The following is a 22,205-nucleotide window of genomic DNA, read 5'->3' on the forward strand; positions in this document are numbered from 1 at the left end:
CCCTCAGCTTTTAGGGGAGCGATACGCGCGTTTTGAGCCATCGCTTTCAATCTTGGGGATTCTTAAGTCGGCCGTGTAGTATTAATTCTCTTTACATCATTGAGCCGGTGGCTTTACAACATGTTACCGGACTTCTAACTAACTTTCGCTGAAGAATAAATCTGAGTTTTAACACCTGTTGGATTTGGTTAGTCGTGCATCCGTAACAGTTGGGTGAGCAACTGGCTGATGGGTCAGGCCCAAAGGGTTATAGTAAATGGGGTGACATCAGGCTGGCGGCCAGTCACCAGTGGGCTTCCCCAGGGCTCAATTTTAGGGCCGGATCTCTTTAATGTTTTTCTAAATGATCTAAATGATTTATCAAGAGGAATTGTGAGATTCTCCACCTGGGACAGGGCAATCCTGGTTATACATACAAACTGGGGGACGCGAGGCTGGAGAGCAGCCCCGCAGAAAGAGATCTGGGGGTTTGGGTTCATGGCAAGTTGAATAGGAGTCAACAGTGTGCCCTGACAGCCCAAAGGGCCAACTGGGTCCTGGGGTGCATCCAGCACAGCATGGCTAGCCCATTAAGGGGGTGATTGTCCCACTCTACACCACAGTGGTGCGGCCCCACCTCAAGTACTGGGTGCAGTTTGGAGCACCTCAATAGAAGAAGGACATCAAACTGTTAGAGTTGAACAGGCTCCCCAGGGAAGTAGTCACGACACCAAGCCTGACAGATTTCGAGGAGCATCTGGATGATGCTCTTAGTCATCTGGTTTAGTTTTAGGTAGTCGATCATAGAATATCTCGAGTTGGAAGGGACCCATCAGGATCATCGACTCCAACTCCCTGCTCCTTGCAGTGCGATGAACTTGATGTTCCAGATGGGTCCCTTCCGACTCGAGATATTCTATGACTCTATGATTCATCGCTTGTGCGACTCACAGCCAAGCCAGCTTCCTTCCTCCTCCTCGGCTGTTTTGTCTTCCTCCAGCATCGTCCATCCTCTTGTTGACGGATGTTGGGGAACATCAGCCCTGACTCACCCCGTTTCACAATGCTGAAAACCCCGGCAGCATCCTCTCACACCTCAAAGTCCTGGCAGCTCCAAATGGGCGAGCGCCTCTGTCCGATGCTGCTCATGGATTTGGTGGTGCTGTACCCCTGGAAAACTTTATAAAAATTCAGGTAGGAAACAAAAGACTCCAGGCATTATAGTCCATATCCACATTATGTAGGAATGATGGAGTTGTGTTGACAGAAAAGCAAAGCGCAGCCCAATAAATTAAATGTTATTATTATGCCAATATGTAGAATCATAGAATATCGTGAGTTGGAAGGGACCCATCAGGATCATCGAGTCCAACTCCCTGCTCCTCACAGGACTACGTAAAAACTAAACCATATGACTCAGAGCGTCCTCCAGATGCTCCTTGAACGCTGACTGGTTTGGTGCCGTGACCACTTCCCAGGGGAGCCTGTTCCAGTGTCCGACCACCCTCTCAGTGAAGAGCCTTTTCCTAATGTTCAATCTAAGCAGAGAACCTTTGTGGATGGGAAGCCCAACTGAGAAAGGCAGAGTGGAGGTACAGCACCAGTGAGCGGAGAAGGATGCTGACAGCATCTACAAAATGCTAAGGAAAACCCAAGAGGTCGCAGGTCTCTGCCAGGGCAGCAAATACAATCACAGTAACAGGAGAATTCAGTCATTCCTCCAGAGACTCACCAATGTGAAACCAGGTTCGATGCAGAAATGATGCTCGAGGTCCCACATGGGACCTCTCTCCGTGCCATGTCCTCAGCCAGGAAACACGGCTATCCGTGAGTCCTGCTCCGCCGTTCCTGGACAACGAGCCTCAGCACAAGCAGGAGGAAACCGGGGATTGCCAGGGATGGGGGTCTGGGCTCTGCGGAGCCCTTCAACCGCGCTCAGCCCTGCTGTTCCTCTCCCTTCTGGGGCTGGACATGTAGATGTGTGCAGGTTGGCAGTGATGAGATTGCAGAGAGGAATCCAAAGGCAATCAAAAGGGATTTCGGGGCACTGGGATGATTAGTAGAAAGATCGGGAGCACAGGTAGTGTCTTCCTCAATCCCTTCGGTGGCAGGGAAATAGACTGAAAGGAACAGGAAAACACACCTGGTTAATACGTGGCTCAGAGGCTGGTGCCATCGCTGGAATTTTGGGGTTTTTGATCGTGGGGAGGTTTACACAGCACCGGGCTTGCAAGCGACAGATGGTGTCCAGCTATCTCAAAGGGGTAAGAGAATCCTCGCTCATGAGATGGCAGGGCTCATAGAGAGGGCTTTAAACTAGGTTTGAAGGGGGTAAGGGATAAAACTAGGTGCGCCAGAGATGAGCCTGGGGGCAGCATGCCCATGTTAGGGGTGGATTCGATAACCCAGCTCAAATGGATCTATGCCAACGCACGCAGCATGGGCAATAAACAGGAGGAGCGGGAAGCCATCGTGCAGCAGGATAGATATGACTTAGTTGCCATCAGGGAAACATGGTGGGATGACTCCCGTGACTGGAGTGCTGCAATGGATGGCTACAAGCTCTTCAGAAGGGATAGACAAGGTAGAAGAGGTGGTGGGGTGGCTCTCTATGTTAGGGAATGTTTTGACTGTACAGAGCTACACGATTCTGATGGCAAGGTGGAGCGCTTATGGGTGAGGATGAGAGGGAAAGCCGATAAGACAGGTATTGTGCTGGGAGTCTGTTGTAGACCGCCCGACCAGGTTGAAGAGACGGATGAATCGTTCTACAAGCGGCTGGCAGTAGTCTCAGAATCGTGTGCCCTTGTCCTCGTGGGGGACTTTAACTTTCCAGACATCTGCTGGAAATACAACACAGCAGTGAGTAAACAACCTAGGAGGTTCCTGGGGTGTGTGGAAGATAACTTCCTGACACAGCTGATGGGTGAGCCAACCAGGGGAGGAGCCTTGCTAGCTCTGTTGTTTACGAACAGGGAAGGACTGGTGGGAGGTGGGATGGTCGGAGGCCGTCTGGGGCTTAGTGACCACGAAATGACAGAATTTTCAATTCTTGGTGAGGCAAGGAAGGGGGTCAGCAAAACCACCACTATGGACTTCCGGAGGGCTAACTTTGGCCTCTTCGAGGCACTGGTTGAGAGAGTCCCTTGGGAGACAGTCCTGAAGGACAAAGGGGTCCAGGAGGGATGGACATTCTTTGAGAAGGAAATCTTAATGGCTCAGGACCAGGCTACTCCCATGTGCCGCGAGTCGAACCGCCGAGGAAAACGACCGGCCTGGCTGAACGGGGAGCTTTTGCTAGGAATCAAGAAAAAAAGGAGAGTTTATCATCTCTGGAGGAAAGGGCGGGCAACGTGGGAGGGGTACAGGGATCTTGTCAGATCATACAGAGAGAAAATGAGAAAGGCAAAAGCTCAGCTAGAACTAAATCTGGCCACTATCGTAAGGGACAACAAAAGATGTTTTTACAAATATGTTCACAGTAAAAAGAATCCCAAGGAGGATATCTTTCCTTTAATGGATACAGAAGGGAACGTAGCAACCAGTGAAGAGGAAAAGGCCGAGGTACTTAATGCCTTCTTTGCCTCAGTCTTTAATAGTGAGTCCAGTTATCCCCAGGGTACTCCACCCCTTGAGCTGGAAGGTAAGGATGAAGAGCAGAACATACCCCCCTTCATCCAGGAGGAAATAGTTAGGGACCTACTACGCCATCTGGACACTCACAAATCTATGGGACCTGATGGGATCCATCCAAGAGTACTGAGGGAACTGGCAGAGGTCCTTGCCAAGCCACTCTCTATCATCTATCAGCGATCCTGGTCAACAGGGGAGGTCCCAGAGGACTGGAGGCTTGCCAACGTGACGCCCATTTATAAGAAGGGTCGGAGGGAGGATCCGGGGAACTACACGCCTCTCAGCCTGACCTCAGTACCGGGGAAGATTATGGGACGGTTTGTCTTGAGAGCACTCACATGGCAAGTCCGGGATAAGAAGGGGATCAGGCCCAGTCAGCATGGGTTTACGAAAGGCAGGTCCTGCTTGACCAACCTGATCTCCTTCTATGACCAGGTGACCCGCCTAGTGGATGAGGGAAAGGCTGTGGATGTTGTCTTCCTTGACTTCAGCAAGGCCTTTGACACTGTCTCTCATGGCACACTCCTTGAGAAACTGGCGTCTCGTGGCCTGGATAAGTGCACTCTTCGCTGGGTGAAAAACTGGCTGGATGGCCGAGCCCAGAGGGTTGTGGTGAATGGGGTGAAATACAGCTGGCGGCGGGTCACAAGTGGTGTTCCCCAGGGCTCGGTGTTGGGCCCTGTTCTGTTTAATATCTTTATCGATGATTTGGGTGAGGGGATCGAGTGCACCCTCAGCAAGTAAAGCAGACGACACCAAGCTGGGAGGCAGGGCCGATCTGCTCAAGGGCAGGCAGGCTCTACAGAGGGATCTGGACAGGCTGGATCGATGGGCCAAGGCCGATTGTATGAGGTTCAACGAGGCCAAGTGCCGGGTCCTGCGCTTGGGTCACAGCAACCCCGTGCGGCGCTACAGGCCTGGGGGAGAGGGGCTGGAAAGCTGCCCGGCAGAGAAAGACCTGGGGGTGCTGGTCGACAGCCGGCTGAACGTGAGCCAGCAGCGTGCCCAGGTGGCCAAGAAGGCCGACGGCATCCTGGCTTGTGTCAGAAACAGTGTGGCCGGCAGGAGCAGTGAGGTGATCATCCCCCTGTACTGGGCACTGGTGAGGCCGCACCTCGAGTCCTGTGTTCGGTTTTGGGCCCCTCACTACAGGAAAGACATTGAGGTGTGGGAACGTGTCCAGAGAAGGGCAACGAAGCTGGTGAGGGGCCTGGAGCACAAGTCTTATGAGGAACGGCTGAGGGAACTGGGGCTGTTCAGTCTAGAAAAGAGGAGGCTGAGGGGAGACCTCATCGCTCTCTACAACTACCTGAAAGGGGGTTGTAGTGAGGTGGGTGCTGGTCTCTTCTGTCAGGTGGCCGGAGATAGGACGAGAGGAAATGGCCTCAAGTTGAGGCAAGGGAGATTTAGGTTAGATATTAGGAAAAATTTTTTTACTGAGAGGGCTGTCAAACATTGGAACAGGCTGCCCAGGGAAGTGGTTGAGTCACCATCCCTGGAGGTACTCAAAAAGCACGTAGACAAGGTACTCCAGAACATGGTTTAGTGGGCATGGATGATGGTTGGACTTGATGATCTTGAAGGTCTTTTCCAACCTAAATTATTCTATGATTCTGATTCGATGATGTGGCTCAAGAGATAACCAGCAAAACCCAGCTCTGCTGTAGAGCCCACCCTGCAGCCAAAACCAAGAGAATTCTGAACACAAAAGCCCCACAAAAAAATGTCCATTATGCTAACACTTAACTAGAGAAAAAAGTCTTAAATGGGGAGAAAACCCCCATGTTAAAAGGAAGTTAAATGGAGCAGCTAAAAGGGGAGGGCTTGCAGGTGAGGTGGAGAACTTGGAGGAGTGCTATGTGGACCTGCAGGGACCCTTGGTGGTGGCCCCTCGCTGTCCCAGTGCACCCAGGGCTGCCTCCAATTCGGTGCTGGCAGCTGGCTCCGAGCCGGCCGGCAACTCGGCTGGAGCTCAGGGGGTGCTGGGGATGGGGACAGCACCGTCACTGCAGCTGGTGGTGGCCAAGATGGGGGGGGTCCATGCCCTGGGGAGGGGAGCAGGGAAGGAGAAGAGCAGGGGAGGAGGAGGATGAAGGTCTGCCCACCGCAGGGCCACTGGCCCATGCCGAGGGGTGCAGGGGGGGCTGGGGGGAAACGTGCCTCCAGGCTTTTTAGCTATTTGTCCATTTGTCAGAAAAGCAGTTTCTGCACATTTGAAGATATTTCCAGTGCCTGTGTCAAACACGATGGTGGTTTGGGACAAAATGGGGAAAAAAAACAAAAACCAGAAGTCCTGAAATACCACATCCTGGTGTTACCAGAGCAGAGCATGGCCAGCTGGGGGCCTGGGGAGAGTGTGGTGCCGGCACCGGCGAGGTCTGTGCCATGGGTGGTGGTGCCAGGTGTCCCGCCACAGCGCCCAGGGTCGGTGCTGGGAGGAGCTGGGCGTCCCCAAGCAGATCCTGTGGCAGCAGGCACAGACCCCCGCTTTGGGGTTCACCGCCAGCGGGGATCTCCAGCCCGCACGGGGCTGCCGGCAAGTGCCCGTCACAGCCCGCAGCACGGTCCTGTGACAGGCGGCTTCCCCTGGTGCCAGACGGCAGCTCCCCACTCCCCGCATGGCACGGATCCTGCCAGGATAGCGCCTGTCCTGGGCATCCCTCCCCATGCCCTCCGCGTGGCTTCCCAGCCGGGCAGAGCACTGCCCGCACACATCGCCAATGTAACGGTGATGAATATGAATATGAATATGATGATAATAATAATACCACCACCAGCCCTTCTCCTTGTTGATAACAGCGTGCTGCCAGCCCTCTTTGAAGCCTGCCTGCCGTCCTGGCAGATAAGGACGATGGCTCGGAGTCCGGCACCACGCCGGGCACGCCGGGCTGGGTGCATCCCCCCCTTCTCTGCCACCGCTCACCGGGACCGGGGAGCCAGTTCCCTCCCGGGATTCAGGGGTTCCCCCAACATTTCTGCGCCTGAGGGTGGGAAACACAAACTGCAATTGAGATGTGCTTTGGGACAAAAACCACAGGGTCAGGGTCGAGTGCCACTCGTCAGCAGACGATGCCACTCGGGGTGGGGCGACACGTGTGACGCTCCGGCCAGTGGCAGGAACCGGCACCCACAAGCTGCTGCGGGTGCCTGGCTGCCAGTTTCCCTTTCCTGGCGCTTTGGGTTGCCCTCGCCGGCGTGCGCCAAGGCTTCGTCAGGAAGCGGCTCCCCGTGCCGTGCCAGTCACCGGGGATGGCCGCGGCAGGACCGGACCTGTACGAGAGCCTGCAGATCCGCTACCCACCCAGCCCCGCTCGAGGTAAACCCAGCCTTGCTGGGATGCTGCGGGCAGGAGCAGGCAGCTGGCTGATCCCCTTCCTTCCCCAGCCCTCTGCCAGCAGCGCCGGGGTCCCCGGGGTGGCTCAGCCCCGGCTCAGGGCACCTCCGGCTTCTCTCCCGCAGCGCCGGCGCTTGGGTCCCCTCTGGCCGCATCCCGCAGGACGCTGGGCACCGTCCTGGCCGTGGGCACGGGGGTGGTCCTGGTGCTGGGGGCTGCCCTGGCAGTCCTCATCACCCTGCGTAAGTGCCGCCGGGGCCGGGGGGGGGGTGCGGCGGTGATGCCTGGCAGGGGCCGGGAGCAGGCAGGGGCCGGGAGCAGGCAGGAGCCCGCAGGCAGCCCTGTCAGGGCACTGACCCGCTGCCCTTCCCTTCCCAGACGTGCAGGGCCAGGCGGAGCTGTGGGCAGCACGGGCAGAGCTGGCGGCAGTCAGGGCCCCTCTGCTGCCTGACCCCGATGGTGAGTGGGACCCTGGGGCTGCCCTCAGTACCCCAGCCCCTGCCCGCAGCCCCCTGCCCGCAGCCCCTGCCCTCCAGCCCCTGCCTGCCACCACAGCCCCTTGCCCACAGCCGCTGTCCCCAGCCCCTGCCCGCAGCCCCCTGCCCGCAGCCCCTGCCCTCCAGCCCCTGCCTGCCACCACAGCCCCTTGCCCACAGCCGCTGTCCCCAGCCCCTGCCCGCAGCCCCTGTCCCCAGCCCCTGTCTCCAGCCCTTGCCCGCATCCCCTGCCCGCATCCCCTCCCTGGGGTGGTGGGCAGGCCACTGCTGGCTCCTCTCCCTGACCCCATGGCAGGTCCTTGGAGCCCCAGTGAGAGCCCGGCAGCGGCGCAGAGGCGGAAGGAGCAGCTCGGTAATGTCCCTGGTCTGGGGGGGGAATCATGTCTGGGATGACACCCATCCCTGGGCCGCCCTCGCCCCGGCAGCTGGCACCCCGTCCCCACGGCTGCCCGCTCCCCAGGGCGGTGGCTGCAGGGACTGTCCCTGGGCTGGCGGTACCACCGGGGGAAGATCTACTACTTCTCGGGGGAGCAGAAGCCCTGGGGCGACGCGGAGGCCGCCTGCCGCTCCACGCGCTCCCACCTCACCTCCGTCACCAGCCCCGAGGAGCAGGTGGGTGCTCGGGGCTGCAGCACCCATCGCCGCCTTCTCCTGCCTGCCCCGCCGCTGCCTGCTCCCGCGCTCCCTCCTGCCCGTGCACCTTTTTGGCCAACACTCCCTCCTGCCTGTGCCTCCTCCTGCCCACAATCTCTCCTGCCCAGAATCCATCCTGCCCGTGCATCCTCCTGCCTGTGTCTCCTCCTGCCTGTGCCTCCTCCTGCCCGTGCGTCCTCCCGCCACTGCGTCCTCCTGCCACTGCATCCTCCTGCCCGCATTGCCTCCTGCCCGTGCCTCCTCCTGCCCCTGCGTCCTCCTGCCCGCATTGCCTCCTGCCCGTGCCTCCTCCTGCCACTGCGTCCTCCTGCCCGCATTGCCTCCTGCCCGTGCCTCCTCCTGCCACTGCGTCCTCCTGCCCGCATTGCCTCCTGCCTGTGCCTCCTCCTGCCACTGCATCCTCCTGCCCGCATTCCCTCCTGCCCGTGCCTCCTCCTGCCCACATTCCCTCCTGCCTGCACCCCCTCCTGCACATGCACCCCCCTGCCCACCCCCTCTCCTACCCGTGCCCCCCTGCCCGTGCCGCCTGCCCATGCCCCCTCTGCCCGCACCCCTGCCCTGTCCTGCAGGACTACCTGGCGCAGGAGACGAGGGGAAAATCTTTCTGGATCGGACTGGCGGCCACGGGCCCGGGGGGCTCCTGGCGCTGGGTGGATGGGGCTGCCTATTCCCAGGCCCAGAGGTGAGCTTGGGGGTGGTGGGGGGGGGAAGACCAGCAGCCCCAGCACCCCCCCCCCCCCGCTGACCCCACTCTGCCCCAGCAGTTTCTGGGCACCTGGGCAGCCGGACAGCACCGATTATGGGCCCTGGGGCCGGGAGAACTGTGCCCAGATCCACCCCGTGGGCAACGGTCTCTGGAACGACCATAACTGCAACTTCAGCTTCCCCTGGATCTGCAAGAGGGACCTGAGCGGGCCCTGATGCCACGCTGCCGGCTACGCTGCCGGATCCACCACCGGCCACGCTGCCGGCGTGCTGCCAGCCCCATGGCACGTGTGCCGGGATGAGCCCCCCAGGGACCTCTGCTCCTCCCTGAAGCAGGGCAGCTCCCAGGCGAGCGCCCGTGCCACGACGCTGATGCCGGTGCCATCCCGGTGCTGCCCCCGCCGCACCGAGACCACTTTGCTCAGCTCTGATTAAACTGCTCCTGCTGCACCTCCTCCGGCTGCCTCTTGCCTTCCCCATCGAGGGGGGGTTGACTCCATTGCCCCTACAGCCCCCAGCATGCGGTGAGGTCCCCCCCCAGCCCCTCTGCCCTGCTCACCTTGGGGACCTTTGCTGGCATCAACCGCGGTGCCACAGCTCTTACGTTGTGGGGGTCCCACGAGTGCCGCGGGAGGGACAGATCCATCCCCTTGCCCTGCGAGCGCGGTGGGAGGGGGTACTGGGACCCCTCCGCGCCTGCAGCGCCCACCGGTGTGCCTGGTCAGATCCCACTCAGTATCATGGACAGAGAGACCCACCAGAGCTGAAGCCTGGCACTGCCGATGCCCAGCACCGCTCCCTGGGCACTTCAGCTTTACCGGTGTGGTTATGGGGGGAAACGTTTTGGGGTCTGTCCCCGCCCGCAGCCCCTCCACAGGGTCAGGCACATCCCTGGCACACCGGCATGCCAGCGGTGGCAGGAGAACCGGGCATGATGTCTCCTGGCTTCCCGGCTTTTCCGGCACCCAGAAACTGCCGGGGCAGGATCCTGCTCACCGCTGCGCCCTGCGGAGCTGGGCAGGGGGGTGCCGGCTCCTGCCACCTCCCAGGGCGTCACGCGTGTCCCCTGGCCCCGAGCGGCATCATTTGGGGACAACCAACCCCCCGTGCCGGGCACACGGCCACGTCCTGCCCCGCTACCCATTTATTTAATCCTCCACCCCGGTGATCCCGATGCACCAGGGCCGGTTGTACCCACCCTGGCTGTCCTGTCCCCCCCCGGGTTCCCTCCCGTCCCGAGGTGACGGACCCCCTGTCTCCGGCCATCCCGTCCCACAGCAGAGGGGACCTGCGCTGCCCTTGGCCACTGCTCCCCACTGGGGACCCCCCACCTTCCCTGTAGCACCCAGACGGGGAAACCCCAACCCGGGGTCCCTCGTGTGGAGGGGATGGAGGTGCCCAGCACTCATCCGTCCTTCGGGCTGGCGGGTGAGAGGTTTGCAGAAGCCCCCATGGGAGAACCACCTCTTTTTTAATGTCCATTTATGGCCCCGCAGAGCCACCACCCCGCTGTCCTGTGCGGATGAAGCGGTTCAGGAACGGGGCGCCGTCCCAGCTCCGGATGGATTTTTATGGGGACGGCTATTAGCGCTACCCAACCCTCCCGCAACGGCATCGGGGGGGGGGGGGTGGGATAAACGGATTAAAAACCTGCTCTTTGCTGGCTCCTTGCTCTTTATTCCTGAGCCGATTTTCCTGTCCATCCCGCCTGGGCTTGGCGACCACCTCGGATCCCTCCCTTCTCTCTCCCCTCACCTCCGAAATATCGGAGGGGGTGCCACCCGTAAGCTCAGCGGGATGCTTTGATGCCCATCTCCCGGTCCGTCGCCTGAAGGAAACGTTCGTTGAGGAAAAGCATCTGCCCGTGGGGCAGGAGACGATCGAGGAGGAGGTCGGCGGTCTCGGGTCGGAGCAGGACGTCTGCGCCGGGGCCGAGGAGTCGGAGGGAGACGAGCAGGCGGGGGGCCAGGCGGCGTAGGGTGATTTCGGCCAACGATAGATTCTCTTGGGGGTCACAAACCAAGGCGAAGGCGAGGGCCAAAACCGACAGCCAGGCTACCGTCGTTCGTTCGGGGAAGGGGTCCCCGGGGGGCAGCTGGAAAAGTCCCCCCGGGGCGTCTTGGAGCGAGATCGGTTCGTCGGGGAGCTGGGGGAGCTGGGGGGAAGACGGACGCCCCAAAGACGATTGAAGCAGCCGGCACTGGGAGGCCACTTGCCTGGGAGAGAAGAAGGGGGGGGGACACCTTCGTGTTAAGACCCCCCCCCCCCAATCCAGGGATAGGGTGACCCCCTCTATTGGGGCACTGTTACAATTCTGGGGGTCCCACTGAGCCCAGCCCCCCCCCCCCAGGAAGGAGAGGGGGGACACACGGACACCCACAGAGAAGGGGTGTCACAGCCCCAGGGGTCCCGTAGAGCCCAGACCCCTTAAAAGGAGAGGGCGGGGGGTCCCATAGAGGGGGGGGTCACCAACCCCGGGGGTCCCACCGAACCCAAGCCCCCCCCCCCCCGCGGGGAAGGGTGAGGAGGGGGGTGTGGGGGTCCCGGGTACCTGGCCACGGCCAGCAACTCCTCCTTGCGGCGGAGGCGCTGCCGGGGGGGTCCCCCGGGTCGCGGGGGGGTCCCGAAAGTCCGGGCGTAGAGGAGGCGGCAAGGGGCGGGGCTAGAGGGGGCGTGGCCGGGCGCGGCGGGGGGGTCCGCCCCGCCCAGCGCCAGCAGGACGAACGCCCGCACCATGGCAACGCCGCTCGCGACCCCCGGCCCGCCGCCCAGGTCACGTGGCGGGGGGGGAAGGCGGAGTCCGTCCCTCTTCCTCCACTCCGCCGGTTGCTATTGGCCGGCGGGAACCTCGTTCGGATTGGCGTACCGCGGGAAAGGGCGAGGAAAGGAACGGCGGCGGGGATTGGTGGAAACCGGGAAGTGTGGGGCGGGGGGCGCGGGGAGCTTAGCGCCCACCCTTCTGCCGGGTCGCGATTGGCCAAGGCTAGGCGGGCGGCGCGCCGATTGGCGGAGAGGGGCTAGTGGGCGGGATAGGAAGTACGGCCCTGAGAGGGATGGCATGGCCGGCGGGGGGGCAGGATCACCGGGGGCGGGGGGAACGCGGCCAAGGGGAACAACATGGCCGGGATTGGGGGGGGCAGGATCAGCCTGCGGGGGTGACAAGGCTGGGGCAGCGGGGGACGGCATGGCCGGGCAGGATCACCCGGGGGGGGGGGTGTGTGTGTGACAGGGCCAGAGTGGGGTTGCCCCCCCCCCCCCAGGCAGCCGTGTCCTGGCCCTGGGACCCCCCCCAGTCACCCCTCTGCCGCCATTCCTCCTCCCGCCCCACACACAGCCCTTGGGATTGGGGGCGTCCATCCGTGACCCGCAGCCCCTGCCGCATGTCCCCCCCCCGTGGTGGCCCTGGGAGCAGGGCCAGGCTGCCCCACACGGGCACAGGGCCACCGCCGGGGTGGGGGGGGCGGCAGGCAGGAGTGGGACAGAGATTTTAGGCTCCCCTGCCCCAGCTGGCGCCCCCCCCCCGCAGGAACAGCATTAAATGGGATATTCGACCCTGCCCCAGCCCCCTGGGGAAGCCCCCAGCCCCACAGGGATGCTGTCACCCCCACCCTCTCCCCTTCAAACAGCTCTCCCAAGCCCCTCCAGCCCAGCCCAGTCACCCCATGCAGCCCCCCCCCTTTGCTTTGCGGCGCAGCCACAGCCACACGCCCAGGGTTTGTTCTGCCTCCTGAATGACTTGTTAATGAATTATTTTTTTTTAAAACAAAACCAAAACATAAAAGTAAACAAGACACAAGGGTACAGCCCAACAGCGGCAGCTCCTGGCCGAGGAAACGCTTCTTGCCCTCCCCAGTTCATGGTGCTTCAGCAGCCAGTTCGTAGGCAAGTGCTGGGCCCCACGGCATCCCCACGGGTGCTGCAGCCCAAAACGCTGCCCCGATCCGGGGGGGGGGGAGTAGTGAAGCCCCTCCTACCCCCTGAAGTTCACCACAGCTGGCTTGGAAGTGGAGAACAAACTTTAAATAAGATGGGGGGGGGGGCGGCAAAAAAACCCAACAACAGACAGACAGACAAAAAAACCGAAACACTGAACAAACCCAGGCTGATGCAGTCAGTGACTGTTACAGGGGGCACACAGGGTGCCCACCCCCAGGCATCTGCCCCCCCCCCATGAAGGGCCAGGGCTGGGGCCCTGCTGCACCCACCAGCTACAAAGGGGGTTTAAGTGCTTTTCTGCAACAGTTCTGCCAATTAAGCTCTACTGAGGGCTCCCAGCCCTCCTCAGGGGCTCCCCACCTTCCCCGGGGGCACCCAGTCCCAGAGAGGGGCTGCTCAGCTCCATGCCCCCCCCCCCCCAGGGCTCAGGGGGCATCTCCTGCAGCCCAGTGGCTTTCCCAGGGCAGGCACCCTCCAAGCCCAGGGTGTGAGGGGAAGGGGCTGGAGCAATGGCTTGGGGGGCTGCCCCACAGAGCTGGGGCAGGGGGGGGGCAGCCTGTACTTACCACAGCTCTGCCCCCCCCCCCCCCCCAAGCCCCAGAGGAAGGTTGAATCTGGCAGTGACTTAGAGCCTGGGGTGGAGGGAACAGGCCCAGGCATCCCCCTGCGACAGCCCCCAACCACCCTTTAGGTTTTACCCTAAACCCTTTTGAGGGTAAAAAGGTGTAAAACCACAACCATGCCCCCCCACCCCCTCCACCCTGCTGCTGACAGTCAGTGATGCTGTACAGGGCACCCAGCAGAGCAGGGCTGGGGGAGGGGGGGGGGGAGCAGGTTTTGGGCTGGGAGATGTTGCCTGATGGCAGCCCCGGGGTGGGTGGGGGGCTGCAGGGGTCCCCCAGAGCCATCAGAAGTTCTTGAGGCGGCTGTAGAGCTCCCGCTTGCTGCGCTCGCCCGCCCACGTACGGCTCTTCAGGCGGAACTTGCGCAGGTCCTCCTTGAAGTCCTCGTGGTGCATCGGGCGATAGTCCTGGGGCTCGCAGTGTGTCTGGGCACCCACGGCCCTGTCAGTGCCTGCAGCGCAGCCCGCAGCCCCCACCCACCCACCCAGGGGCAAACCCAGCACCCCAGGGCCCCCAGCGCAGCCCCCTGCCCCTGGAGGTACCATCCTCATGGAGGATGCTCAGAGCCTGACCCCTCCTTCCACCCTGCAGAGCCGGGTTTGGGGAGGGGAGAGGGTGTTTTCCCCCCCAGTCCTTGCCCTCCTGCCAGGGATCCCCCTCCCACACAGGGGGAAAAGGTGGGGGGCTCACCTGGTACTGGGGGAAGAACTCCCGGTACCCCCCCTTCAAGACATAGAGCTCAGGGTAGTGGAGGTGGGGGTACTCGTTACAGGCTCGGTCCTTCTCCCTGAGGAACCGGCACCTGCGGAATAGGGGAAGGTGATGGGAAGGGGCTGCGGCAGGGTTTGTCACCGAGTCAGGATCCAGCCATGCCCGGGGGGTCCAGCAGACCCCAGCATCCATCCTCCCCCCCCCCCCCCCCGCCAACTCACATCCTGGGCCCCCTCTCAGAGGAGAACTCGCAGTGGAAGATGACTATCACCCTCTTGCTGGTGTCAAAGGGCACGATGGGCTTCTTCAGCAGGAACTCCTCCATGTCCTGCTCCATCGGCAGGTTGACGGCACCCTGGGGAGGAAGAATAGGCAGCTTTCATCCCCACTGCTGCTTCCCATTTCATCCGAGGGAGGGGGGGTGTCAGTACGCTGCCCCCAGCCTCCCCCTGCCGCCCAGCATCACCCCATCTACTGGGGCACCATCACCTTTCCTCCTTCCAGTTGGGGCTCAGCACCTTTGGGGAGGCTGCTCAACTCCTCGGGGGGAGGGCGGGGGGCTCAGCCCCTCTGAAGTTTGATGGGTTTGAGACCCCCCCACCTCACAGGACCCTCCAAGCCCCAGCCCCGAGGGGCACGGCGGCGGTTCTGACCTTGATGTGGCCTCCCTCGTACTCGTAGGGGTACCTGCAGTCCACAATCACGCAGCTCTCGATGAGGCTGCTGAACTGCCCCGTCAGCACTGCTGCCATCTGCAGGGGGAGCCCGTCACCAAGGCGGGGGGGGAGACATGGGGGGGGCCAGGCAGACAGCCCCATGGGGGCTTTTTGGGGAGAGGTTGCTGCTCCCTTACCATTTTGGGGGAAATGTACTTAAGGTCCTGGTGCTTCCCCTCCACTGTCTGCAGGAGGTATGCCTGGAGGAGAGGCGAGGTGCTGGGTCAGGATCCATCCTGGGGAGACCTCCTGGAGCAGGGGCTGTCACCCCGCTCCCCCAGCCCAGAAGACCCCCCCCTCTGCAATGTCTGCTCCCTGCAGGGGGGGGGTGGGCAGTCTGCTCAGGAGAGATATGGCTGCTGCACGGTGCCGGCACTGGAGGAGCAGCGGTCAGGCTCTTCATGTCCTATGGGGGCTGCAGGCTAGAAAGTCACAGCCCCAAGTCCCCTCGTCCCCAAGCAAGGGCCACCAGCTGGGTTTGGGCTCTTGTACCAGTGCAGGGCTCTGCTGATGGTCCCTCTCTTTCAGGGGAAGGGCGGGGGGGAGGCAGCACCCCCAGGCCTGCAGCATCCCCGTGGCCCTACCTTGGAGTAGTCCCCAATGAGTTCCCGGTGGTCGTTGGCCAGCAGGTTCTCAATCTCCTCATGGCAGAAGGACCTGGAGCGCAGCAGCCACGGTTTCTGCGGAGACATCTCCCCCGGTGTTAGCAAGGGCTCCAGCAGAGCCGGGTCGGTCCCACCAGGGACAGGCTGGACCCCAGCAAGGACGCCTCACCCAGAGGTTTCCCCATCACCCACCGGCTCTGCCGCCGCCTCCTCGCTGGGGGTACCAGCCACACTCCTCCGTCGCTTGGTTTTGACAGGGGTGTCCCTGTCCTGCGGCCGGTCTATCCGCTTCAGGATGGGTCTGATGACACTGGTGGGCATCGAGGGCGAGCGGAAAAGCTGCCGGCACTTGCTGCGCTTCACGGGATGCTGTGCAGGGAGAGCCTGTGCTGCTGCCTGGGGGTCTGGCATCCCCCTGCATCCCTGCCAGCACCATGAGGGTGGGGAGACAACGGTCCCATTCCGGTAGCCACACACCGCCCAGGATGAGCCCACAGCCCCTGGGGCTGGTGCTGCTCACCAACCAGCCCTTTCACCCTCGCCCCCAGACCCCCACTTCGAGACCCCTCCACCCCTCAAGGCTCCCACATACCGGCTCTGCCTCCTCCTTCCTCACCAGCGGCGCGGTCAGCAGGTTCTCCATCCCCTGTGGCACATCGGCATCACTCTGCCAGGGCAGCAGCCGGGAGGGCCACGGGGGAGAGGCAGAGGAGAACATGAAGGTGACAAGTCCCACCAGCTGCTTCCCACCCCTCCAGGCAGGGATGGACCCCATGGACTCCGCAGGTGGAGGAGCCCTCCCTACCTTCATCTCCTCCTCATCCAGGATCTCCATGAAGCCATCATCTTCCTCCTCAGACATGGAGGAGGTCAAGGAGCCCTGGCGCAGTATGATGGGGCTCTGGCCTTCGGGGACATTTTCCTTCTCAGGGGTGTCAAACTGGGGAGGACACAGCCCACGGCTCAGGAGTGGGGCCAGCCCCACGCCAGGCCAGTTTGAAGACAGGGTGTCCCCACACCCCCCCAGGCTGTGACCCCACAGCCCCTTCAGCTCCCACATCCACAGGTCTCCAGGGCAAATGTGGAGGTTGGACCAGCAGGTCCCAGCTCAGCAACCCCTGCAGCAGGACCATCCGTCCCCGGTGCCACCCCCCTCCCCGGAGCCCCCCCAGCCCCTCTCACCAGCAGGTCAGGTGCGGAGCCGGGTCTCTGGGCGAAGGGGTCCCTTCCCACAGCTCCATTACCAGTGGGCAGCTGGCTGCGCTGACTCGGCCTCTGTGGCTTCTTGAAGACAAACCCCTCCTGTGGCAGGGCGGACGCACAGCATTAGCATCCCCCTGCCCCTTTCCCAGCCCCCTCCCCGGCCTCGCTGCCCCCCTCACCTTGTCCTCGGGCTCCCTCCAGCCCCTCTGCTCACTGGCCCTGCGGTGATTGAACTCCCGGGAGTGGGAGATGTTCTTCAGGACCGGGCTGGCCCCCAGGAGCCGCGGCTGTGGGGCAGGCAGAGGGGTCAGAGGTGCTGCCCAGCCCCTGCTCTCCCCAGCTCCATCTTCCTCCCAGCTCAGCCAGGGGCTCAGCAGGATCTGGCCTCCCCCCTGGCTCAGACCTGCAGAGCCCCCGGGACTTACCGGCAGTGAGTGGATCCTCCGGATAAGGAGCTTATTGCTGCAAGAAGCAGGGAAAGAAAAGGACTGAATGAGAGAAGGTGCCCTGGACCGGCAGTGTCCCACAACACGCCCCCCAGAGGCTGGCATGGCCCCCCCATCCCCTGGCACAGGGACAGCCAGGCTTGTCAGGTCTCACCACAGGGACAGAGGCCCTTCACTTACTCCTTGAGAACCCTCCCGGACTCCGGGATCGCTTTCTCGAAGCTGTGGGGAGAGGACAGCCAGGGTTAGGGGGGATGGCACCCCACACCCCAGCCTGGGCAGCCCAGGAGCCCCAGGGATGGGCAGCCCCAGCCCTTACAGTGCTCCCACCCCACACAGAGGCTGGCAGCCCCCCAGTGGGGGGAAAGCAACCGAGCAGCCAGGGCTTTCAGCCCCACAAAGGGTTAAAGCCCCATCTGGACACCACTGGTTTCAGGCTGGGGGACCCCAATCCCTGGCTGGGGTAGGGGAGCGGCACGCCAGGGTGGTCCGGGGCACCCCGCTGACCTCACTCCATGCCCAGACAAAGCCGGCGGCAGGGCCCCGCACGGGGCGGCAGCAGCGCCCGCTCTCCACCTGTATGTAAATCCATCCGCGGCGGGGATGCCGGGGATGTTGGCCGGCAGCCATATGGCCATGCCGGCGGCACGCCGCGGCAGGACGGGGACCGACGTGTCCCCCGCGGCCGAGCACACCCAGCCCCACGGCTACCCCAGCCCCACCATCTGCCCCCAGTTAGTTACTCATTCACCCAGCACATCTGCCGGGGCCAGGCTCTGCCAACGGCCGGGCAAGCGGCAGGGGAGGGGGATGGCGAAGCCACCGGCATGGCACCGGCATGGGGGGCCTCGACTGCAGCTCTCCAGTGGGGGGGGGGGCAGGCAGCAGGCACAGCAGGCAGAGCCCCTCACCCCTGCACAGGGCAGCACCACAGAGCTTCGCTCTCAGCTGAAGCCGACACCCCCCACCCTGCACCCCCCCCACCCCTTGGGGCCCATGCAGCAGCACCCCAAGGCTCTCCGGGGATGCCGGAGGTGTTGGGAGCCCAGGGGGGTGCTCAGCACCCTTGCCCCGCTGCGTGGCGAGGCGGCGAGCCGGCAGCCAGCCGTCCCTGCCGGCAAAGCCCGGAAGAAGATTTGGCCCAGGCGCGGCAAGGCAGCACCATGAAGGCTTCCTGCCTGCACCCGCTGCCAGACCCCTGCCCGCAGCAGGGCTGTGCTGATCCCCAGCGCTGACATCCCCGCTCTCCCCGGTGCAGGGTGGTTTCTCACCTCCCCAGAAGCAGATTTGGGGGGGGGGACGGGGCACAGCCCCCCAGCAAGGCTGAGACCGGGCACTGCAGGCAGACCAGGGCAGGCAGGGCCCATGCTGCCTGCGGGAGGCAGGGGAGGACAAATGGGGGAGCCCCCGGGGGGGGACGATGGGGCAAGGGGCACTCACACTTCCTCCAGCGCTGCAGGGTCCTCCTGCGTGGGGGAGTCCAGCCCCACTCCTGGGGAAACAAGGGGCTGGGTAGCACAGTGTGGGGGGAATCGGGCCCCACTGGGGACAGAGCCATGTTCTGCTCTGGGACCCGCTCCGGCACAGCACCGCTCCTGCAGGGTCCTTTGCAGGATGTGGCCAGGCCAAGGAGCCCCCCACATCCCAGCTGTGCTTCCCCACTGCTCCAGCCAGCACTGGGGAGGAGGCCACAGCTGGTGGTACCTACTGGGTGCTCACGGGGGGCCCTCACCCAGGCCCCCCCCCCAGCATGGCAAGGGGGAATGGCACTGACCCTGGAGCACCCATCCCAGCCAGGATGTCACCCCAACCAGGGACCCCACTGAGGTGGTCCATGGCCAAGCCCCTGGGGAGCGGGGCTGGGGGCTCTCACCCATCGTCCCCCACAGGGATGGGGCCGCAGTCAGAAGCGCCAGGGAGGAAGTCCCAGTTTGAAGCAGGCGCGGGCTGAGCACCCGGCGGGACTGACTCAGAGCAGGGCCAGGAGCTGGGAGCAGAGCCCCGGCACCCACATGTACCCCAAGAAGCCCCCCGCCTCAACCTCCCTTCCCTGCCTCCCCAGCCGCTCGTCCAGCCCCGCCACGCCAGAGCTCCCTCTGCATAGTCCCAGTCCGGGATGGGGAGGGATGGAGAGGAATGGGGAGGGGTGGGGGGGCCCGCAGCAGCAGCACCCATCACTCACCCATGTCCGAGGACTCGGAAGAGATGGAGTCCCGGGAGGAGACCGAGGCCACCGACTCCGGGGACGGGCTGGACCGCTGGCTCTGGAAGGGCAGCTCTGCCACCCTCCGCTTCGGGGTGTCGCAGTGGCTGCAGGCAGGGTGAAAGCGGAGGGGGGGGGGGGTCAGCCCGCGGGGACCCCCCGGCAGCCCGGGGGTGCCCCTCGCCCCCTCCCCCAGGAGGGGTGGTTAATGGGGGACGACGACACCCAAATCCATCTAACCCTCCCTTCCCTTCCCCCAGGCAGGGTCCCAACCCACGCCCCCGGCCCCTCTCACCTGCCCAGCCCCACCAGGTTGTCCATATCCAGCGCCAGGGTGGTGACCGGGGACATGCCCGCCCGTCCCGCCGCCAACCCCGGCAGCCCACGGCCCCGCGCCGCCATGCGGGTAGAGGAAAGCAAATCAGAGAGCAATATTAAAATATTAAATCCTTGCGGGGGGGGTCTCTCTCCCCCCGGTTCTCCTCCGCGGAGGGGAGCGAAGCCGCGCCGTGCCCGCTCCGCGGTCCGTTCGAAGGGAAGCAGCCAGGCGCGCGCCTGCCACCGCCCCTATTTATATTCGAAAAATAACAGGGGAGCGGCGGGGCGGCAGCCAATGGGGCGGGGAGGGGCGGGGCCGGGCCGGGCCGGGGGGCGGGGCCACGGAGTCGGCGGAGCGGGGGGGGGCATGGCTGGGGGGGCACATGGAGAGGTGCGTGGCTGGGGGGGGGGACATGGCTGGGGGGACATACAGAAGGGTGCATGGCTGGAGGGGACATGGCTGGGGGGGACATAGCTGGGAGCGACGTGGAGAGGGGCATGTCCGGGGGGGGGGCACACGGGGGGGTGCATGGTGGGGCACACAGCTGGGGCGGGTGAACGGTGGGTGTGCGAGGGCAGACACTGATGGGTGTCTGTGAGCGATGGTGCAGCCCTGGCGGGGGGGTCCCAGTGTTCGGACACGGGCCCCTCCTGGCGCCCCCCCCCCAGCCCCCAGCCGCAGGCCAGCTCCCAGGGCCGGAGCGGGTGCTGGGGGGGGTGCTGGAGGGTGCTGGGCTCAGCCCCAGTGCGAGCTGGGGTCAGACTGGGGGCCAGCCCCACGTTGGGAAGGGAAGGGCGCCACGCTGCCCCCCCCCCCCCCCAGCCCCAGGGAACAAGCCGGAAAGTCAAAACACCCCATCCCACCCAGACCGGCTCCCCAGCCTGCAGGGACCACCACTGCCCCCCCACCACACGGCTGCCCCTCGCCCCGCTGTCCCCCTGGGGGTCCCAGCCGGGTGCCCCCCCCCCCCGGCTCCTCCCGGCTTAGACATCCACCGGTGCCAAAGCCATGTGCCACGTGCCACCGGGCCACGGTGCTGCCCGAAACCCAAACCTGCTGCCCTGTCCCCCCAGCCTGCTCCCCCACCCTGTCCGTCTGTCCGGCCATCTGTCTGGGAAGGGCGGCCGGCCACACCCCTGCCTGGGGAGGGGGTCTCCAGCGTGGCGGCCGGGGGCTTTCTGATGGCAAACCGGGCAGGAATGCGCTGGACGGCTGCGGCCTGGGTGGCCGTCCCGGTCTGTCATCCATTGTCCCCAGCCCCATTCTTTCCTTTCAGAGGGGAAAAGAAAAGAGGAGGGGGTGGCCGGGGTGGAGACCCCCTCTCCAGCCGGGGCAGGGGCAGGCGAGGGGGCAGCTCTCCCAGCTGGGGGGTGTTCGGCCCCACTGACATCCCCATAATGGCCAGATCCTGCTCTCCCTGAGCCCGTGCGAGGCATGGGGGTCCCACATCCCCCCCCCCCCCCCCAGGGACGCCAGGCAGGTCCCAGCGCAGGCAGCAGGGCTGGGGGTCCCCGGGGTGTGGGGAGCAGGGCTGCAGCACCCCAGGGTGCCCCAGGGAGGAGGAGAGGTGGCCCCGGGGTGGTGGTGGGGGGCTCCCTGGCCCCGCAGCGCTCCTGGGTGGCTGCGGGACATTCTCCCTGGCCACCAAGGGCTTTAATTGCTTCCAGCCACACGTGGCTGAGCCGGGGGGGCCGAGGGGGGACCCAGCTCCGGTGGCTGACCCGAGCCTGCGCTGGGGGCCTCGGGGAGGGAAGGGGGGGGGGTCTCTGGCCAGCTCATGGGGCTCTGCAAGTGGCTGCGCTGTTGGGGAAGGGGCCACATGCTTAGCTCTCCCCCCCCCCCGCCCCCAAACAGGGAGTTTTGGGGAGCGGGGCTGCAAGCGGGAGAGGGGAATGGGGGCCTCCCAGGGGGGCTGCAGAGCCCCTTGCCCGCAGCAGGACCCCCACAAGCCCTGTCTGCTCCTCTCCGTGGTGGGATGCAGGCCCCCCAGAGCCCCCCACCTCTCCAGGGTGCTGCTGCCTGCCGTGGTGCAGGGGCTCCGGGCTGCAGCAGGGGCTCAATGTGGGGGGGCTTCGGGGGCTGGAGGAGGCTGGCTCGCTTTAATGGCCACACAGCAAGAGCTGCCATAAAGATTACTCTAATTAATGAGGACGGGGTGGGGGGCTGTTTGCAGTGCCAGGGCTGGGTTGGGGGGGGGGGTCCCCCTGCCCCACAGCCCCATGATGTCCCACCCCAATGGATGGCTGCGGGTGTCCCACCACCTCGCTGAGCCCCTCACACAGTCTGGGCTGCCCCAGGAGGGGACCCTCACGTGGGGGACAAGGTCCCCCCCACCATTCAGGAAATAATCCCACAGCATCCCCTTTTCCCTCTGCTTTCCCTCCCAGCCTGGGTGTTCTGGGCAGGGATTTGCACCAAAAATGCCGACATTTTCCACAAGAGCTTTCGCCTGGCCATGGAAAACCTGTTTTCTGCTCCAAGAGGCTTTCATGGCAGAGCATGCCCATCCAGCTGTTTTTTCCCCAAATTCTTTATAGCCATGGCTGGTTATTCGCGGGGGGGGGGGGCTTACTGCTGTGCACAGGGTGGCCGCAGCAGGACCCTGGTGCTCTTGGTGCTGGCACCGGGAATGGGATGATGC

The 22,205-nt window shown here is 63.8% G+C and overlaps 3 protein-coding genes across 6 annotated transcripts; 1 reads left to right on the forward strand and 2 right to left on the reverse strand.

Moving 5' to 3' along the window:
* The first annotated feature begins 6,751 nt into the window (after positions 1-6,751).
* On the forward strand, positions 6,752-9,252 carry LOC115338938 (C-type lectin domain family 4 member F-like). The gene is made up of 7 exons (XM_030008050.2): positions 6,752-6,928; positions 7,072-7,188; positions 7,325-7,405; positions 7,739-7,795; positions 7,904-8,055; positions 8,667-8,779; positions 8,862-9,252. Exons 1-7 carry the CDS (start codon positions 6,862-6,864, stop codon positions 9,016-9,018), a joined length of 744 nt encoding a protein of 247 aa, XP_029863910.1. The 5' UTR covers positions 6,752-6,861; the 3' UTR covers positions 9,019-9,252.
* A 1,206-nt stretch (positions 9,253-10,458) lies between these two features.
* AP5S1 (adaptor related protein complex 5 subunit sigma 1) lies at positions 10,459-11,595 on the reverse strand. Its single transcript, XM_030008063.2, has 2 exons — positions 11,354-11,595; positions 10,459-11,018 (listed from the first exon to the last, which is right to left on the reverse strand). The coding sequence occupies exons 1-2, from the start codon at positions 11,536-11,538 to the stop codon at positions 10,592-10,594; spliced, it is 612 nt and encodes a 203-aa protein (XP_029863923.1). The 5' UTR covers positions 11,539-11,595; the 3' UTR covers positions 10,459-10,591.
* A 920-nt stretch (positions 11,596-12,515) lies between these two features.
* Positions 12,516-19,799, reverse strand: CDC25B (cell division cycle 25B). 4 transcript variants are annotated; one of them, XM_030008024.2, is made up of 16 exons: positions 19,541-19,799; positions 19,225-19,352; positions 18,483-18,534; positions 17,223-17,264; positions 17,022-17,058; positions 16,776-16,883; positions 16,576-16,695; positions 16,199-16,333; positions 15,986-16,060; positions 15,586-15,762; positions 15,373-15,468; positions 14,926-14,988; positions 14,726-14,824; positions 14,294-14,427; positions 14,052-14,163; positions 12,516-13,786 (listed from the first exon to the last, which is right to left on the reverse strand). In XM_030008024.2, the coding sequence occupies exons 1-16, from the start codon at positions 19,645-19,647 to the stop codon at positions 13,646-13,648; spliced, it is 1,626 nt and encodes a 541-aa protein (XP_029863884.1). In that variant the 5' UTR covers positions 19,648-19,799; the 3' UTR covers positions 12,516-13,645. The 4 variants fall into 4 exon arrangements, with proteins under 4 accessions (XP_029863884.1, XP_040978056.1, XP_040978059.1 ...); XM_041122122.1 differs by having other exon boundaries at positions 15,986-16,084; XM_041122125.1 differs by lacking the exon at positions 17,223-17,264 and having other exon boundaries at positions 15,986-16,084.
* Between the last annotated feature and the right edge of the window lie 2,406 nt (positions 19,800-22,205).

The sequence above is a fragment of the Aquila chrysaetos genome, chromosome 1 (assembly GCF_900496995.4).
Source record: "Aquila chrysaetos chrysaetos chromosome 1, bAquChr1.4, whole genome shotgun sequence".
In the NCBI taxonomy this organism is placed as follows: Eukaryota; Metazoa; Chordata; class Aves; order Accipitriformes; family Accipitridae; genus Aquila; species Aquila chrysaetos.

Coding starts and splice junctions, on each gene's coding strand:
- LOC115338938 (XM_030008050.2), top strand. CDS start 6,862: ATGGCCGCGGCAGGACCGGACCTGTACGAGAGCCTGCAGATCCGCTAC. Junction 7,189..7,324: donor GGCAGTCCTCATCACCCTGC/GTAAGTGCCGCC, acceptor TTCCCTTCCCAG/ACGTGCAGGGCCAGGCGGAG. Junction 7,796..7,903: donor GAGGCGGAAGGAGCAGCTCG/GTAATGTCCCTG, acceptor CCCGCTCCCCAG/GGCGGTGGCTGCAGGGACTG.
- CDC25B (XM_041122122.1), bottom strand. CDS start 19,647: ATGGCGGCGCGGGGCCGTGGGCTGCCGGGGTTGGCGGCGGGACGGGCG. Junction 17,265..18,482: donor CCTGCAGCGCTGGAGGAAGT/GTGAGTGCCCCT, acceptor CTCTCCCCACAG/CTTCGAGAAAGCGATCCCGG. Junction 14,428..14,725: donor ACGAGGGAGGCCACATCAAG/GTCAGAACCGCC, acceptor CTTCCTCCCCAG/GGTGCCGTCAACCTGCCGAT.
- AP5S1 (XM_030008063.2), bottom strand. CDS start 11,538: ATGGTGCGGGCGTTCGTCCTGCTGGCGCTGGGCGGGGCGGACCCCCCC. Junction 11,019..11,353: donor GAGTTGCTGGCCGTGGCCAG/GTACCCGGGACC, acceptor CTTCTCTCCCAG/GCAAGTGGCCTCCCAGTGCC.